The sequence below is a fragment of the Gobius niger genome, assembly GCF_951799975.1.
Source record: "Gobius niger genome assembly, chromosome: 11".
NCBI classification, from domain to species: Eukaryota; Metazoa; Chordata; class Actinopteri; order Gobiiformes; family Gobiidae; genus Gobius; species Gobius niger.
Window position 1 is genome coordinate 3,116,991 of NC_136862.1, and position 20,703 is coordinate 3,137,693.

The 20,703-nt window shown below is 46.6% G+C and overlaps 1 protein-coding gene across 1 annotated transcript in view; it reads right to left on the reverse strand.

Annotated features, from left to right (window-relative positions):
• tmem132e (transmembrane protein 132E) overlaps positions 1-11,330 on the reverse strand; it is a 191,436-nt gene extending 180,106 nt beyond the window's left edge. Inside the window, exon 1 of the mRNA XM_079565569.1 lies at positions 11,171-11,330. Within this exon, the coding sequence (XP_079421695.1) occupies positions 11,171-11,249 (79 nt within the window). The 5' untranslated portion in view covers positions 11,250-11,330. The remainder of the gene's footprint in view (positions 1-11,170) is intronic.
• Positions 11,331-20,703: the final 9,373 nt, after the last annotated feature.

Genomic DNA, 20,703 nt, shown 5'->3' on the forward strand with positions numbered 1-20,703 from the left:
GTACCTGCTTGGTACTGACCGAAAAGCTCCAGTAGGGGGTGGTATCGAAAAACGTCTCTTTCTTCAGTGCTAATTATCTGTACCTTTTCTCCCAGACGTCAATAAATGAGCCAGTGCCTGAACTCAAGAGCAGCTTCAGCGCAAATGCAGATGTTTTCTTAAAGCGAAGCAAAGCTATAACTTACTAACACTTTAGTCGTTATCAGAGATGGAAGAGTCGCGGTCTGAGCCAGGACTAAACCAGGACTTACAGTAAACTGGTTAAGAACCAGGACTAAACCAGGACTGAATAAGAAACGTGAAGAAACTGAAGAAAAACATGGGCTTTAGCTTTACCTTTAGCTTTAGCTTTACCTTTAGCTTTAGCCCCACAGAGCCTGAAGTTACTGCTGTTGTTCCTAAACTCCAGCTGCACCGGAGCAGCAGATCAAAGATTGTTTGTGGATAAAGTGAGCGCTCACTCTGCATTAGCCATTTTTGGAACAGTTTTGGTAAATTATTAGTGACAGAGTGAGCGCTCAGTGTGTTTAGAAAAGTTTGTCTTTAGTAAAACGGTCCTGATGTGGATCTGTCTCTGCAGCTCAGGAGGGAATAATCGCCTTTCTCTCTTTTATCGCTGCTTAAGTGAGAATTCTGCCCAAAAACTGAAGCTACAGGTGACGCTGCTGCTCCTGTGTTCTTTCTGTTGTGCTGTTTTAGGACTTTCTACTGAACAATACTTTTTAAACACGTTATTTTAACCAAGCAGGTAAAGAAAAAAAACTATCACAGCCTATCACACCTCACGAATATTTCCCCTAAAAAGCAACAAAAACTCAACAAAAAATAACGTGAAAACTGACAACGCGAGGAAAAAGATCAGTTCAGATCAGTTTTGTAGGTCTTAGCTTTCAAATGAGCCTGGCCTATAGGCTGTGAGCTCCAGTTGCGAAGCTTTAGATTTGGGTATAGAAAATGTGCTCGGTTAAAGGAGAAAACTATGGCGTCTCTCGCAAAAATAGTCCATTTTATTTCCCCAAACCCCAGAGCCGCCCCTGCCAGACAGTCAGCAGTTGATCCGATGATGAAAAAGCCCCGCGGCGGAAACCGAGGTCGGCCACAATTGAAAGAGTGATTTTGATAAAGTCTGAATCAATTACGTTTTGATTAATTGCAGAAACCTCACACATAAAAACCCCACAAACCTGTCCCAGGAGGTGAGGAAGAGCCGGCTCATGTCCCGTCACAGCCCAGGACTAAAGTCACGGCCCAGGACTCAAGTCACAGCCCAGGACTCAAGTCACGGCCCAGGACTAAAGTCACGGCCCAGGACTCAAGTCACGGCCCAGGACTAAAGTCACAGGCCAGGACTAAAGTCACGGCCCAGGACTCAAGTCACGGCCCAGGACTAAAGTCACGGCCCAGGACTAAAGTCACGGCCCAGGACTAAAGTCACGGCCCAGGACTAAAGTCACGGCCCAGGACTAAAGCCACGGCCCAGGACTAAAGCCACGGCCCAGACCTAAAGTCACAGGCCAGGACTAAAGTCACAGGCCAGGACTAAAGTCACGGCCCAGGACTAAAGTCACAGGCCAGGACTAAAGTCACAGGCCAGGACTAAAGTCACAGGACAGGACTAAAGTCACGGCCCAGGACTAAAGTCACGGCCCAGGACTAAAGTCACAGCCCAGGACTCAAGTCACAGCCCAGGACTCAAGTCACGGCCCAGGACTAAAGTCACAGCCCAGGACTAAAGTCACGGCCCAGGACTCAAGTCACGGCCCAGGACTAAAGTCACGGCCCAGGACTCAAGTCACGGGCCAGGACTAAAGTCACAGGCCAGGACTAAAGTCACGGCCCAGGACTAAAGTCACGGCCCAGGACTAAAGTCACGGCCCAGGCCTAAAGTCACGGCCCAGGACTAAAGTCACGGGCCAGGACTAAAGTCACGGGCCAGGACTAAAGTCACAGCCCAGGACTCAAGTCACGGCCCTGGACTCAAGTCACAGCCCAGGACTAAAGGCACGGCCCAGGCCTAAAGGCACGGCCCAGGACTAAAGCCATAACCCTGGACTAAAGACACGGCCCAGGACTAAAGCCACGGCCCAGGCCTAAAGCCACGGCCCAGGCCTAAAGCCACGGCCCAGGACTAAAGTCACGGCCCAGGACTAAAGTCACGGCCCAGGACTAAAGTCACAGCCCAGGACTCAAGTCACGGCCCAGGACTCAAGTCACGGCCCAGGACTAAAGCCACAACCCTGGACTAAAGCCACGGCCCAGGACTAAAGTCACGGCCCAGGACTAAAGTCACGGCCCAGGACTAAAGCCACAACCCTGGACTAAAGCCACGGCCCAGGACTAAAGTCACGGCCCAGGACTAAAGTCACAGGCCAGGACTAAAGCCACGGCCCAGGACTAAAGCCACGGCCCAGGACTAAAGTCACGGCCCAGGACTAAAGCCACGGCCCAGGACTAAAGCCACAACCCTGGACTAAAGCCACGGCCCAGGACTCAAGTCACAGCCCAGGACTAAAGTCACGGCCCAGGACTAAAGTCACGGCCCAGGACTAAAGTCACGGCCCAGGACTAAAGCCACAACCCTGGACTAAAGCCACAACCCTGGACTAAAGCCACGGCCCAGGACTAAAGTCACGGCCCAGGACTAAAGTCACGGCCCAGGACTAAAGCCACAACCCTGGACTAAAGCCACGGCCCAGGACTAAAGCCACGGCCCAGGACTAAAGGCCCCGGAGCAGCAGAGTCCCTCTGACCAGTGCAGCCCGGTGGTCGTATTGACCGAGCTGTAACGCGGTCAATATGGACAGAGCGGGGGCCAGGGGGGCCGGGGGGGGGGGCGGGGTAATGAAGCGGCGAGGGTCCGGGAGTCAGGGGTCAGCGCTAATCGCCGCTAACTGCCCTGTGTCAATATGAACAGTGGAGCAGCCTTAACCCCACAGCGCGGCCAGTCCGGCGACATCAGAATCAGCCTGATCCAGCCAAACGGAGATACGGAGGAGGGAATGTGACCAAGAGCAACACCAGATCCTAATACGGACTAAGTATGGCATAAAGATGTTGTATCATGATGCAATATCGAAGAAGCTGCAACATCAATATCTCAATATCCCTAAATGGATTGGGATTTTGAGATTTGGGTTTTGGCTGAGATTTTGTTAACTCTCAGCCAAAACAAAAGGGCTTCAGTTTTAGTTGTTATTTCACAAATTTAGTTCCATTTCAGCTTTGTTTTGGTGCTGATGTAGTGGTTTTTGAGTTTCCTTTGGACACAGTTCTCTGAAAAACAAATTAATGATCATTGATCTGGGATTCCGGCTCTTTTCTGGGAGCCGAGTCTTTGGGATCCCTTCATTTCGAGGAGCCGTTCAAAAGACTGGCTCTGTTGAACCTCTTGAACCTCTTGAACCCCGCCCGAACCGAGCACATTTTCTTGCTTTACCCAAATCTAAAAGCTTCTTTCAAAAAAAGCATCAAATTAGCAACACAAATGAGGATGGAAATACAACAAAAATGTGAGAGAAAAAAGCGGAAAAAACATGACAAAAACACAACCAAAAAGCAAGAAAAAAGCAACAACAAAAACGTGACAGTAAAGCAACAATAATACAACGTAAAAGTGATTAAAGAGTGACAAAAATCTGACAAAAATGTGAAAAAAAACATGAAAAAGTGTAAACCCATGTGGCTGCTCCAGTGTTGGGCTGATCCTTGTGTTCGTTCGGGGGAGGTCTGGGTAAAACTGACTGGGAGAAAAGATCCGGCTCTTTTCACATTTCAGATCAGGTTTGGACCGTTCACCTCAAAGAGCCATTGAAAAGAGCCGTTCGCTCATCAACAAGTTCTCGCGATATTTCACACCTGTGTCGTATATCGTAAGATCCAAGTTTCAGTATCGTCCTGCCCGAGTGTCAAAGTAACGATCTATATATTACAGAGACAAAGATCTCAAAAGGCTAAACCAGGACTAAACCAGGGCTGAACCAGGACTAAACCAGGACTGAACCAGGACTGAGACAGAACTAAACTAAGCGCTGCACGATACTGAAAAAGCCTGTGATATGTGGTTCAGCTCTCAAACACTTCTTTGGAGCTTGTGTCAAAACAAGACTCAGAAAAACGGTAAAACGCCAACAAAATGAGGCTAAAGTGGAACAAAATCAGACAAATTAAAACAAAAACAGAACTTGTGTTTGTTTATGCCCCTTGTGGTTTTGTTTCAGGCTGAGATTCCAACCCAGCCTGCAGCCATGGAAACGTGCCAGAATAAAAGAGCGGATTTACAATGAGCAAACAAGGACTAAACTAGGAATAAATCAAGAAGAAATCAAGGTAATGCTTTAGTGCTGTTTACCATGAAACCAGTTTGTGTCAAAGCTCGGCTGTTACTGGTATCGGAAGGTCCGGGTTATAGAAAACACATACTTGGATACTTGGATTACTTTGGAAACCAAGTGTTGATGCAGTTTGTTCTGGGTTATGGTTCTGTTTTTCTGGTTGTACGTGACAAATACTGTGGTAGAGGCATCGAATATAAGTAAGTAAGAAGTATCGTTCAGGTATCGGGATTGTCAGTTTTACTTTTTAATTAAAGCATAATATAATGGGATGACAATTGCAAGATTAGAATGACTTGATCAAGTGACTATTGATCACTTGTTGTAATATTATGAAGCTGAAATTACTCATAAAATGTCAGAGGGGCTGGATATTGAAGTTTCTACACAGTGAAACATTCACCTGGATACATTTAAGAGCAGTTTTAACTCTGTCTCATCAATATTTAGACGAGGAAACTTAAAGCAGCTCCGTCTCAAAGATAAATGTTCGTTTTTGAGGCTATAATTAGTAGGGCTGGACAAACTATCGGATCACATTACTCTTTGCTGCAATAACAACTTTATCAAGTATCGATGCTTGATCAAGTATCGCAATACTGTCAATACTTGTGTTTGGAGGTATTTCATCATCACTCCTTTGTTTTCCAGTAACAGTTACAAAGCACTTTGTTACATTTTGTGTTAAAGCACTTTTCAAACTGAACACTTCAATAAATGTCAAATGGCATTTGGTTTATAAACTTTGGGCTGTTTTCTTTTTACACATTTTAAGGTAAACATATCACTGAATATAATACCTTGCTGTGACAAAAGTGTGTCGTCCATAATAATTAGTCAGAATGAACATTTACAATAGAAAGTTCCATCTCTGGCGATGTGTGCCTATTTAGCAAGAAGCTTGAGGGCCCCAAAAACACTTAGGCATCACTGGACTAAAGCAAAGAAAATCATGGTCCAATGTTGGTTCTGTGGGAAACAAGACGTCGAACAGACAAAACTAAAGCCACGAGGAATCAGATTACTTTTGACATAAATTAATCGAAGTAACTAGATTACTTTAAAATAGAGTAATCAGTAATGAGATTACTTTTTTGGAGTAATCCCAACAGCACTGGGTATTATAATCCAATCATGAAAGAGCTGGTGTCGAAAAATAGTAAAGTGCAGTAACGCAAGGGATGAATGAGATAACCCACGACTTCAGTGTGACGGCTTTAAAAAAGAGCTAAACCAGGACTAAACCAGGACTAAACCAGGACCAAACCAGGACTAAACCAGGACTAAACCAGGACCAAACCAGGACTAAACCAGGACTAAACCAGGACTAAACCAGGACTAAACCAGGACTAAACCAGGACTAAACCAGCACTAAACCAGGACCAAACCAGGACTAAACCAGGACCAAACCAGGACCAAACCAGGACTAAACCAGGACCAAACCAGGACTAAACCAGGACCAAACCAGGACCAAACCAGGACCAAACCAGGACCAAACCAGGACCAAACCAGGACTAAACCAGGACCAAACCAGGACCAAACCAGGACCAAACCAGGACCAAACCAGGACTAAACCAGGACTAAACCAGGACCAAAACAGGACTAAACCAGGACTAAACCAGGAATAAACCAGGACTAAACCAGGACTAAACCAGGACTAAACCAGGACCAAACCAGGACCAAACCAGGACCAAACCAGGACCAAACCAGGACCAAACCAGGACCAAACCAGGACCAAACCAGGACCAAACCAGGACTAAACCAAGACCAAACCAGGACCAAACCAGGACCAAACCAGGACCAAACCACGACCAAACCAGGACCAAACCAGGACTAAACCAGGACTAAACCAGGACTAAACCAGGACTAAACCAGGACTAAACCAGGACTAAACCAGGACTAAACCAGGACTAAACCAGCACTAAACCAGGACCAAACCAGGACCAAACCAGGACCAAACCAGGACCAAACCAGGACTAAACCAGGACCAAACCAGGACTAAACCAGGACCAAACCAGGACCAAACCAGGACCAAACCAGGACCAAACCAGGACCAAACCAGGACTAAACCAGGACAAAAACCAGGACCAAACCAGGACCAAACCAGGACCAAACCAGGACTAAACCAGGACTAAACCAGGACCAAAACAGGACTAAACCAGGACTAAACCAGGAATAAACCAGGACTAAACCAGGACTAAACCAGGACTAAACCAGGACCAAACCAGGACCAAACCAGGACCAAACCAGGACCAAACCAGGACCAAACCAGGACCAAACCAGGACCAAACCAGGACCAAACCAGGACCAAACCAGGACTAAACCAAGACCAAACCAGGACCAAACCAGGACCAAACCAGGACCAAACCACGACCAAACCAGGACCAAACCAGGACTAAACCAGGACTAAACCAGGACTAAACCAGGACTAAACCAGGACTAAACCAGGACCAAACCAGGACTAAACCAGGACTAAACCAGGACCAAACCAGGACCAAACCAGGACCAAACCAGGACTAAACCAGGACTAAACCAGGACTAAACCAGGACTAAACCAGGACTAAACCAGGACTAAACCAGGACTAAACCAGGACCAAACCAGGACTAAACCAGGACTAAACCAGGACTCAACCAGGACTAAACCAGGACCAAACCAGGACCAAACCAGGACCAAACCAGGACCAAACCAGGACCAAACCAGGACTAAACCAGGACCAAACCAGGACTAAACCAGGACTAAACCAGGACTAAACCAGGACTAAACCAGGACTAAACCAGGACCAAACCAGGACCAAACCAAGACCAAACCAGGACCAAACCAGGACCAAACCAGGACCAAACCAGGACCAAACCAGGACCAAACCAGGACCAAACCAGGACCAAACCAGGACCAAACCAGGACCAAACCAGGACTAAACCAGGACCAAACCAGGACCAAACCAGGACTAAACCAGGACTAAACCAGGACTAAACCAGGACTAAACCAGGACTAAACCAGGACCAAACCAGCACCAAACCAGCACTAAACCAGGACTAAACCAGGACTAAACCAGGACCAAACCAGGACTAAACCAGGACTAAACCAGGACTAAACCAGGACTAAACCAGGACTAAACCAGGACCAAACCAGGACCAAACCAGCACTAAACCAGGACTAAACCAGGACTAAACCAGGACTAAACCAGGACTAAACCAGGACCAAACCAGGACCAAACCACGACCAAACCAGGACCAAACCAGGACCAAACCAGGACCAAACCAGGACCAAACCAGGACTAAACCAGGACCAAACCAGGACCAAACCAGGACTAAACCAGCACTAAACCACGACCAAACCAGGACCAAACCAGGACCAAACCAGGACTAAAACAAGACCAAACCAGGGCTAAACCAGGACTAAACCAGGACTAAACCAGGACCAAACCAGGACCAAACCAGGACCAAACCAGGACTAAACCAGCACTAAACTAGGACTAAACCAGGACTAAACCAGGACTAAACCAGGACCAAACCAGGACCAAACCAGGACCAAACCAGGACCAAACCAGGACTAAAACAAGACCAAACCAGGACTAAACCAGGACTAAACCAGGACTAAACCAGGACTAAACCAGGACTAAACCAGGACCAAACCAGGACCAAACCAGGACCAAACCAGGACTAAACCAGGACTAAACCAGGACTAAACCAGGACCAAACCAGGACCAAACCAGGACCAAACCAGGACTAAACCAGCACTAAACTAGGACTAAACCAGGACTAAACCAGGACTAAACCACGACCAAACCAGGACCAAACCAGGACCAAACCAGGACTAAAACAAGACCAAACCAGGACTAAACCAGGACTAAACCAGGACTAAACCAGGACTAAACCAGGACTAAACCAGGACCAAACCAGGACCAAACCAGGACCAAACCAGGACTAAACCAGCACTAAACTAGGACTAAACCAGCACTAAACCAGGACTAAACCAGCACTAAACTAGGACTAAACCAGCACTAAACCAGGACTAAACCAGGACCAAACCAGGACTAAACCAGTACTAAACTAGGACTAAACCAGGACTAAACCAGGACTAAACCAGGACCAAACCAGCACTAAACCAGCACTAAACCAGGACTAAACCAGGACTAAACCAGGACCAAACCAGGACCAAACCAGGATTAAACCAGGACTAAACCAGGACCAAACCAGCACTAAACCAGGACTAAACCACGACCAAACCAGGACCAAACCAGTACTAAACCAGGACTAAACCAGGACTAAACCAGGACCAAACCAGAACCAAACCAGGACCAAACCAGTACTAAACCAGGACTAAACCAGGACTAAACCAGGACCAAACCAGCACTAAACCAGGACTAAACCACGACCAAACCAGGACTAAACCAGGACTAAACCAGGACCAAACCAGGACTAAACCAGGACCAAACCAGGACCAAACCAGGACCAAACCAGGACCAAACCAGGACTAAACCAGGACTAAACCAGGACTAAACCAGGACTAAACCAGTACTAAACCAGGACCAAACCAGCACTAAACCAGCACTAAACTAGGACTAAACCAGGACCAAACCAGGACCAAACCAGGACCAAACCAGGACTAAACCAGGACTAAACCAGGACTAAACCAGGACTAAACCAGGACTAAACCAGGACCAAACCAGGACCAAACCAGGACTAAACCAGGACTAAACCAGGACCAAACCAGCACTAAACCAGGACTAAACCACGACCAAACCAGGACCAAACCAGTGCTAAACCAGGACTAAACCAGGACTAAACCAGGACTAAACCAGGACTAAACCAGGACCAAACCAGGACCAAACCAGGACCAAACCAGGACTACACCAGGACCAAACCAGGACTAAACCAGGACCAAACCAGGACTAAACCAGGACTAAACCAGGACTAAACCAGGACCAAACCAGCACTAAACCAGGACCAGACCAGGACCAAACCAGGACCAAACCAGGACCAAACCAGGACCAAACCAGGACCAAACCAGGACCAAACCAGGACCAAACCAGGACCAAACCAGGACCAAACCAGGACCAAACAAGGACCAAACAAGGACCAAACAAGGACCAAACCAGGACCAAACCAGGACCAAACCAGGACCAAACCAGGACCAAACCAGGACCAAACCAGGACCAAACCAGGACCAAACCAGGACTAAACCAGGACTCAACCAGGACTAAACCAGGACCAAACCAGGACCAAACCAGGACCAAACCAGGACCAAACCAAGACCAAACCAGGACTAAACCAGGACCAAACCAGGACTAAACCAGGACTAAACCAGGACTAAACCAGGACTAAACCAGGACTAAACCAGGACCAAACCAGGACCAAACCAAGACCAAACCAGGACCAAACCAGGACCAAACCAGGACCAAACCAGGACCAAACCAGGACCAAACCAGGACCAAACCAGGACCAAACCAGGACAAAACCAGGACTAAACCAGGACCAAACCAGGACCAAACCAGGACCAAACCAGGACTAAACCAGGACTAAACCAGGACCAAACCAGGACCAAACCAGGACCAAACCAGGACCAAACCAGGACCAAACCAGGACCAAACCAGGACTAAACCAGGACTAAACCAGGACCAAACCAGGACTAAACCAGGACTAAACCAGGACTAAACCAGGACTAAACCAGGACCAAACCAGCACTAAACCAGGACTAAACCAGGACTAAACCAGGACCAAACCAGGACTAAACCAGGACTAAACCAGGACTAAACCAGGACTAAACCAGGACCAAACCAGGACTAAACCAGGACTAAACCAGGACCAAACCAGGACTAAACCAGGACCAAACCAGCACTAAACCAGCACTAAACCAGCACTAAACCAGGACTAAACCAGGACTAAACCAGGACCAAACCAGCACTAAACCAGGACTAAACCAGGACTAAACCAGGACTAAACCAGGACCAAACCAGCACTAAATTAGGACTAAACCAGGACTAAACCAGGACTAAACCAGGACCAACCCAGCACTAAACCAGGACCAAACCAGCACTAAACTAGGACTAAACCAGCACTAAACCAGGACTAAACCAGGACTAAACCAGGTCCAAACCAGAGCGATCAGTCGTTTTTACCGTTGAATAAATCACTGTGTTGTCACTTCAGCCACACGTGTCAGATCCGGCTTTTCTTTGGTAAAAACAGAGCTTTTTCAGCTGTTGCAGAATGACTCAGGAGGCAGTTTCTGAAACCATCTATCACTGACAGAGACCGACTTTCACCAGACACTTGTTATCAGAAGCCCCGAACAGCAGCAGAGCTCAGGACTCCCGGTGACTGCGCAGGGCTGCGCGTTATCACCAGTAGTTTTATCGCAATATCCACAAAACAGGTTTGAATGGGAACTTTCAAATGCGCGCACGTTCAGCTTTACAGAAGCGAATCCAGGATCGTTTCAGCTTCATATTCAGCTTTACATTGAGCACGTTTGACTGAAATGAATCAAATTACATTCTTTTTTTTTGCTTGAACGTCAGTGAAACGTCGCTGTTGTTGAAGCGTAAAGTGGAATAGCCCGTCACTACATGGTCACAGCTGCATCCAAGGCACTTATCACACATAGTAGATGAATTCTGATGGAATAAATGCGAAGCGAAGCCCGGTGTGTCGTTTGCGTGCCCTGTTCCGCACAGTTATCGCCCTTTCGCGTTTCGCAGCCTCCGGATTCAGCTCCGACTCGTCTTTTGGAGCCGTGTGTGACGGCGTGACGCGAGGGGGGAAAACGGGGACAAACTTGTCAAGGAGCGAAACAAGCAGAGAGAGAAAAAAAAAAAGGATAGAGAAAATCCACATACTTATCAGAAGGAGCCAGAGCCGCGCGCACACGCAGAGCGGCCAGTCCCCGAGCTGCCAATCCGACATTAGGAGTCCCATATTCCCACGGCTCTTATCATCGAAACAACATCCTTCAAATCAAACAAGAGAACGTCTCCTCCAAAAAAAAAACGGCGAGAGAAACACACACACACACGCGCACACACAGAAGCGCGCGCGCCTCGGTGCCGCAGCGATAACTCCACACGGTTTTAGATCCACACGGCTTCCTCAACTTGTGCGCAATATTCCCCTCGTGTGCTCGGGCTTTGCGGCGGCGAAGCGAAGCGCGGACCGGCGGAGGGAGAGAAAAGGTGAAATAAAGAAGGAGGAGGAGGAGGAGGAGGAGAAATCCCGCTCTGTGTGGCACTCGCCGGGGTGGGCCGTCCCAAAAAAATATAAAGAAGAGAGAGAGAAAAAAAAAGCTAGAGACAAAGGGAGAAACGCCGCCCCATCGCGCCACACCTCGCCTCCTGATCGGCAAACAGCGGTTTAGCTCGAGCTGTGCCCATTCATCGTCTCCCCCCTGGTCCCCCCTGCGCGGACGTGTCGGAGCAGATCCGCGTGTGGGTCTGCGTGCGTGTGTGCGGCGCGTAACTCAAGGGTCTGCGCGAGGAGAGAGAGGGAGAGAGAGGGAGAGGGGGGAGGAGGTGCAGCTTGAATGCCTATGGGCTGGAGAGAGAGAGAGAGGAGGAGGAGGAGGAGGGGGGGCAGAGGGGCAGAGGAGAGGTGGGATTTATGGCTTTTTAATGCGAGCCGAATCTTTGGGATCTTTTAATTTAAAAAGACAGACTCATTTTCATGTTGATCTGGGGGGAAAGCCAGAGAACTCGCGCGCCGTCTCGTTAAAATTAGGGTTTTTGTTGAATGGTTTGGGCATGTTAATGAACACACGTGTCAACACGGCGCCCACGGGTTAACCTGTTACTTCAGGGAGTTGTTTTTCCATGTGTAATCCGCCGCTCGCACTCACAAACACACTCTCACTCAACCCGGCCTGTTGTACATGTTTTTAGTTGTAGAGGAAAGACGAGGAAAAGGGTTACCATTACAATGCATTCTGTCCTCTTTTGGCTGTGTAACACCTCATTTGAAAGCTAAGACCCACAAAACTGACCTTTTTCCTCGCGTTGTTGCTGTGTTGTGTCACCTTTTGTATGTTTTTTTTTCTTTTCTTTTTTTCCATTTTTGTTGAGTTTTTGTCACATTTTGTTGAGTTTTTGTCACTTTTTTGTTGAGTTTTTGTCACATTTTGTTGAGTTTTTGTCACTTTTTTGTTGAGTTTTTGTCACTTTTTTGTAGAATTTTTGTCACATTTTTGTTGAGTTTTTGTCACATTTTGTTGAGTTTTTGTCACTTTTTTGTTGAGTTTTTGTCACTTTTTTGTAGAATTTTTGTCACATTTTTGTTGAGTTTTTGTCACATTTTTGTTGAGTTTTTGTTGAATTTTTGTCACATTTTTGTCACATTTTTGTCACATTTTTGTCACATTTTTGTCACATTTTTGTTGAATTTCTGTCACACTGTGCTTTTTTCCCAAGAATCTTTTTGATTCAGGTAAAGCCAAACTGGAGAAAATGGGATCCGTTCAGAAAGAGCGGGAAAGGTGGTCGTAGAAACAGAAGCAAAATCATTAATATTGATAATAAATAATAATGGTCCCAAAATTGAACCTTGTGGTACACCATACTCCACGGAATTCCTTTTAGATTCATGTTTTTTTTATACTGGGCTTTACCCAAATCTAAAAGCTTCTTGACTGAAGATCAACAATGTAACGCCTCATTTGAAAGCTAAGACCTACAAAAGGGATGGAAACTTTTCGTCACGTCGCCACATTTTTGTCATATTTTTGTTTTGTTTTTTTCATTATTATTTGTATCATTTTTTGTTGTGTTTTTCTCATGTTTTCATCCTCTTTTTCTCTCTCAATATGGCCAGTCCGCCCCTGCAGGGAACAGGGACACAAAGATATTTGATCGGTCCAGTGCATCGTCCATACGAGCCCGGCGTTTTGATGGTCTGTAAACGAACATGTTCCAAACCAGGTCGAAGAGTGGAAAGATCTCAAAACACCGTTTACAAGCCCACAGCTCCAGAGTCTGTTATCCATAATCTACTGACCTTATAATGAGTTTTCCTCATGGATCTGTGATGGTTTGACTCCGCTCCTCTTTGCTCCACTGCCGTCCACAAGCCACAGGTGACGAATAGAAAAACACAAGTCCGTCTGTGTTTTTGGACTGACAGTAAAAGTCACTGACAGGTTTTTACGTCTGAAGAATAAACTCTCCTCCTCGTCTCTTCTGTAGATCCTAAATCCTTGAATCACTTTCATTTTCACTGTTTACATTCCACATAAGTTTACTCTACATCTTGTTCTATTATCTGTGTTGGCGTCACAGCGCCTCACACAGGCCTGGAGGATGAATTGCGCCGTTTTCACAGACTGTGCTTACAAACAAAGGCCGCTGGCTGCTCTGGTGCCGCCACTGCTCCTCCATTGCTGTAGTATCTCCATATCGCCTCTTACCACCCGCCTTAACCGAGAGCATTTTCTCCAGTTCAGCTTTGCCCAAATCTAAAAGCTTCTTGACTGGAGAGCAACACTGTAACGCCTCATTTGAAAGCTAAAATCTAGAAAAGTGATGGTAACTTTTTGTCACGTTGGCGCTGCATTTTTGTCATGTTTTTGTTGCTTTTTCATCACTTTTTTGTCACTTTTTTGTTGTGTTTTCATCTCTTGTTTTTCGGGGCTTTTTTCATGTTACTGTTGTTTTTTCATCGCTTTTTTCATTGCTTTGTCGTCACGTCTTCGTCACATTTTTGTTGCTTATCCAGCACATTTTTGTTTTTGGATGCCTTTCTTTTAAGCTTTTAGATTTGGGTAAAGCTCGGTTTCGCCCGGGGGTAAGGGTAAGGTAAAGTGAGAGGCCAGACCGGTGGCCCTAGAGCCAGTGGCCCTTCTGTGCTCTTCCAGAATGGACATATGGCCAGTCCGCCCCGTTCTCCACTAATTCAACCACTTCACCATGAATGCCACTGCTGCCCAGAGGGGGCGCCGCGGAGCATCTAAAGTCAATAATCATAAAAACTAACGATTATTTTGGTAATCGATTAATCGACAGATTATTTTTACGATTAATCGATTAATCGCTTGACTGTGAAAGGTGCATGGAAATTTTATTTTTTTTCAATTTTTTTATCACATAGAGCTAAAGTGGCGCCACTTGAGGACACGTGGATGGAGTAAACTTAAAGTAAACGTTTGTAGGAGGCTCTTTGTGCTAATTCTGCTTCTGATTGGACGAGACAAAGACAGATATTTATGAAATTTAAGATGTACAAAACACTGCAGACCCTAACTTTAAAAACAAAGTAGGCTTTCATCCAAAATACATAATTGTCATGTCTTTTTTGCTCAATTTTAGTCTGTGTTTACTAGAAAACAATTAATCGATTACTGAAATAGTTGTCAACTATTCCAGTAATCGATTAATCGTCGATTAATCGATTAGTTGTTTCAGCCCTAATCATGTCCTTGGTTTTTGAGACGTTTAAATCCAAGTATCTGCTGTCGCACCATTGGACAAACTCATCTGAAAACTAAACCAAGAGCCTGTTCTCCTGAGAGACCCGGCAACTAAAAACACCTTGTTTATGTCTTTAAGTGTATTTGTAATTTTGTACTTTTACCTCATCTCTTGGAATTGTTTTCTATTGTTTTCTTTTGACTATATTTCTGTTGTTGTTTTTTATTTATTTATTTTTATTTATTTATTTTTTGTAAATTTTGTCTAAGTATTTTGGAGGGGTTTGGGAGGACTATGGAGCAAGTTTGTTTTGTCTGTGTGACTGTCCTAATGTGTGTTTTGTCATGTCTGTGTCCTGTCTTTTACTGTGTAAATAGTGTTTTGTGTTAATGGACCCCCTCGCAAACGAGATGGAACATCTCAAGGGGCATTCCATAAATAAACTTACTTAAACTGTCTGTGTCCAGTATGAACAGCAGGGGGGACAGAACACACCCCTGAGGAGGTCCTGTGTGAGAGACGCATGCTGGGCACATCGGACCATTCACGAGCACTCGCTGGATCCTGTCCGTGAGAAAATTAAACATTAAAAACAGAGGCAAGTCTCTCCATCAGGGCGTGGGGCTGCAGAACAAAAGTCTTACATGAGCCGTGGTTTAAGTCAAGGTGTTCGTACTCGGTGTTCAGTAAAAGAACTCTGTGTGCAAGTGTTCTTTTACTGAACAGATTACAATTGCAAAAACTGGTTCTTAGATTAGAATTGCTTCATCAGGTAAGTATTGATTACTTTTTTGGCATATCAGCTGAAAATGTTTTATGAGAAAAACACTTGAATGGAGAGCTACACTCAAACTGAGCTGGATCCTCTTTTAAAACTTGAATAACTAATCGCATTACTTTTGAAATAAAACAATCAAAGAAGTAACTAGATTACTTTATCAGTAGTTTGCTTCCTTTCACAGAATAATCTTCCCCAAAACTGCTTCACCAGTTTCATTCTAAAACCTTTCCCTCGGGGTTTCTGCTCGTAGCTGTTTTCTAAAGTTTGCTCAGTTTCATTTGTGCCGCAGACGTCACATCATTGCGGGGGAGAAGAGGGGGAGAGATGAGGGAGAGGAGAGAGAGAGGGGGGAGAGGAGGGAGAGAGAGGGGGAGAGAGAGGGGAGAGGAGGAGAGAGAGGGGAGAGAGGGGTGAGAGGAGGGAGAGAGAGGGGAGAGAGAGAGGGGGAGAGAGGAGGGAGAGAGGAGGGAGAGAGGGGGGAGAGAGGGGTGAGAGGAGGGAGAGAGAGGGGAGAGAGAGAGGGGGAGAGAGGAGGGAGAGAGGAGGGAGAGAGGGGGAGAGAGGGGTGAGAGGAGGGAGAGAGAGGGGAGAGAGGAGAGAGAGAGGGGGAGAGAGGAGGGAGAGAGGAGAGGAGGGGAGAGGAGAGGGGAGAGAGGGGAGAGAGGACAGAGAGAGGGGGAGAGAGGAGGGAGAGAGGAGGGAGAGAGAGGAGGGGAGAGGAGAGGGGAGAGGGGAGAGGAGAGGGGAGAGGAGAGGGGAGAGGGAGAGGAGGAGAGAGAGAGGAGGAGAGAGGAGGGGGAGAGGGGGGAAGAGAGGGGAGAGGAGGGGGAGAGGAGGGAGAGAGGGGGGAGAGAGGAGAGGAGGGGAGAGAGGAGGGAGAGAGGAGGGAAAGAGGGGAGAGAGGGGGAGAGAGGAGGGAGAGAGGAGAGGAGGGGAGAGAGAGGAGGGGAGAGAGAGGGGGGAGATAGGAGGGAGAGAGGAGGGGAGAGAGAGGGGAGAGGGAGGGGAGGGGGGGTCCAGACGGGCGGGGGAGACGAGGGGGAGACGAGGGGGGAGGGTATTGTGTTTTTCTTTTTTGGGCATTTGCCTCGACTCGAGTGCAGAGTGAGAGCAGCATTTCCCAGAAGCCCTAATCTCTTCTCAATTACCGCCTTGTTGTTCCAGCCATCGGCCACGTCCGAGTTCTCTCTCCACACGACGGCCTCTTACTTAAAGTCTGTGATCGGAATTCGATTGTGAAAAGTTGGGACGGTCCCATCAGATCGACACGTGGGAAAGGTTTGGTTCAGACACACTTTAGTTTAGACTAAAGACAGAAGAGTCTGGGCCAAAGCAATTACTCAGACCGGGATCTGGATCTGCAGAAGCTGTTTCTAGAAGTAACTGGTCCAGACCACTGTGGGAGTGGCCAACGGGTGGCGCTGTGGAGCAACGTTCAAGATGACAAAGAAACTGCTTCCTTTTGCTCGACACTTTTTAGATTATGCTGCTTTCATGAGCTCTGGTGAAGAGTGTGTTGTGTTCAAGTGCTTTTGTGTCGCAGCAAAGTGAAATAAATAAATCCACGTGAGAAAGTCGTCTCTAAACGACGGAGCCCTGGAAGTGACATCAGACAAAATAAAAAAATAAAAAATATCACCACAAATTATCTCGGGGGAATGTGATAATTATCTCGGGGTACTTTTTTTTTTTTTTTATTAAAAAAAATAATATATATATATATATATATATATATATATATATATATATATATATATATACAAAAAAAAACTCTTCCTCACCCTCCGCGGGCGGTCTCTTTTTCCTCCTGCTCGGGTCCTCTAGCAGAGGCCTGGGAGCTTGAGGGTTCAGTATCTTTGCTGTTCCTAGAACTGCACTTTTCTGGGCCGAGATGTCTGATGTATTTCCTGGGATCTGCTGGAGCCACTCCTCCAGTTTGGGGGTCACTGCCCCGAGTGCCCCAACGACCACGGGCACCACTGATGCCTTCACCCTCCAGGTTTTCTCCAGCTCTTCTCTGAGCCCCTGGTATTTCTCTAGTTTCTCGTGTTCCTTTTTCCTGATGTTGAAGTCGCTTGGTATTGCTATGTCGATCACAACGGCTCCTCTGCTCTTTGTCACCACCACAATGTCCGGTTGGTTCATTACCATTTTGTCCGTCTGTATCTGGAAGTCCCACAGGATCTTGGCTCGGTCATTCTCGACCACCTTTGGAGGTCGATATATATATATATATATATATATATATATATATATATATATATATATATATATATATATATATATATATATATATATATACTAGCTGAGACCCGGCCTTCGGCCGGGCCTCGCTAGTCTCCACATTTGATATTCTGAGATTATGAGTGATGACAAAGAAATGTCCAACCCGTCACACAGTTCAGCTGTCGACCAGTGGTTCCCAACCCATTCCAAAAACTCTGGCCACTAAATGTGTAAAATAATGAATGCTAAAAGTAATTTCAAACAAACTGCAGTTGGAGTGTTTGATGCACCCGTGCTCCTTTCTTATAAACTACAACGACAATATTTTCGCTAAACTCAGGGAATAGAATTCAAGAGACAGTGGAATAATTATGGATAAATATAAGGGGTTCAGCTGTAACGGTTTAGTTCACGGTGCAGGACCCGTGGTTTGGTGCATCCCGGTAGTGTACAATCAAAAAAATAATAAGTAGGTTTTGAAATGAAATAGCCTAATGATCGTTGTTAGACAGTATTTATAACTTTACAATAAAATTGGCAATGCTTTCAAAGCTGCTTTAGAATAAAATGTACCTCTGGGCTCACAATACGTGAAAGCAAAATAGAAAACAAATGGTCCAGCAGCAAAGTCAAAAAAAAGAAAAAAACTACGCAGTGCAGGCCATGCGCTCGTTAACTGGTAGTTTCATTTTCGTTTTTACTCACACGGAGGATAAATCAGTCGGAGCAGCGCGTTTGATTAGAGGCTCGTGTTTTGGGCAATGTTTTGCGTGTACTTTTTTTCGGAGACAAAGCGTTGGAGACGGAATACGGCCAGAATTGGATCTTGCGCATTTGTCTGCGTCTCTGACTTTACCCAGCACTGGATCAATAATGAACCACAGCCTCGGTCACTGCAGGAGAGACATAAACAAAGACATGCAGATGTGTTTTGGAGGATGTAACTGTACCTGTGCGGAGCGTCTGCAGCTGCAGGTTAGGGTGAGTGACGATGGCACACATCGCCCTGTTTGGATGCGCGCGCGCACACATACACACGCACACGCGCACGCACCGCCCTGTTTGGATGCACGCGCGCACACATGCACGCACGGACGCACACACGCACACCCAAACGCGCGCGCACGCGCACACACACACACACACACACACACACACACACACACACACACACACACACACACACACACACACACACACACACACACACACACACACACACACACACACACACACACACACACATCGCCCTGTTTGGATGCGCGCACACGCACGGCAGTCAGATCTCGTGCACTCGCGTTGTTACGGCGGATCAGCCCCCAGCACCAACCACGCACAAACTCAGTACTGTCGCCAGGCTTCCTGGTGTTCCCAAACGGTCTCCCATCCCAGTCCTAACCAGGCCCGTCCCTGCTTAGCTTCAAAGTTGGTATGGGAAATAAACATGGCGGCGCCCAGGCGGCGGCCATTGAGATAGCATTTTCTATTATAGATACTGTATATACACAAACTGCTTGAGAACTTTCTACTGTGATAATTGGTGATGAAAATAATTCATGTTCAAGAAGATGCACTTGTGTTACTCACTGTTTATTCAGTTAAACATTCATTTTGAACTAAGAGGTCCTGATGAACTGTTTACAGTCAGTAGCTTTGTGTCAATCAATTTTCTGGTGACAAACTAAATCTCCTCTTCTGCAACTATGACCTGCTAAAGAACATGGGACAGTTGTGGCAGGAGTCCCCAAGTATTTATTTACAGGTAATGTGGGCCGTCTTACCAGATCAGAAAATATAGGCCTCTGTTTGTGAGCGTGGGAAACATGTGCGCGTCTCCTGATTGGTCAACAGTGTCAACAGTGTCACGTGATCACTGTCACAACACCGCAGCTCATGCTACTGCAGCTGCTGCTACTACGAGCTTCAACCTGGCGATAGTTCTGTCACTATGGAGATAAACCTCCACAACACGAAGATTCGGGAAGTTTTTCTTTGGATTTAATAAGAAAAGGAAACGGGCGGCTGAGGAGACAGCGGGAGCGGAGAAAAGTACCTGTAAAGTTAATCTCCAAACTCAGTAAGTGCTGCGGTTAAACTCTGCTCGCGGCTGAAATTTACCTGGAAAAAACTCGTGAACTTTTGGTGACAAAGTTGCGCTGTTTCGTGTGGGGCTGTTTCGTGTGGGGCTGTTTCGTGTGGGGCTGTTTCGTGTGGGGCTGTTTCGTGTGGGGCTGTTTCGTGTGGGGCTGTTTCGTGTGGGGCTGTTTCGTGTGTGGCTGTTTCGTGTGGGGCTGTTTCGTGTGGGGCTGTTTCGTGTGGGGCTGTTTCGTGCGGGGCTGTTTCGTGCGGGGCTGTTTCGTGCGGGGCTGTTTCGTGCGGGGCTGTTTCGTGCGGGGCTGTTTCGTGCGGGGCTGTTTGGTGTGGGGCTGTTTGGTGTGGGGCTGTTTCGTGTCGGCTGTGGCCATGGAATGAAATGTTTATGTCGCTGTTTTGAAAGAGAAGTGAACACGGAGGCACTGCGGTGTTTTTTTTCACTCTGTCATTGGCCGCTGCTTCTGTGTGTCGCTTTGGAGTCGCTATATTCACTCACGTTTCTCCTGTGCGTCCAGAATTGGGCATAAAAGTCGTGTAATGTGTTTTTTTTTACACCACAAATTATCTCAGGGGAATGAGAAAATTATCTCGGGGTAAAAAAAAAAAAAAAAAAAATGTTGACATTTCTTTTTTTTTTAAGAAATACAAACAATTATATATATATTTTTTCTATTTTTTTTTCACCCCGAGATAATGGGGACGTGCTGGACAAGGCTTTGCACAGTGGTCACACAATCGAATGTAGCTCCTCCTTTATCAAACGGATCCAGACGCCGTCGCTAAACCAGTGCTCCAGGTCGGGCTGACTCAGATCCACTGAGCGTGGAATGTTCTGTAGAAACACTCTGGATCTGAGCCCTCCTGTGGGCCCTGTTGGGTA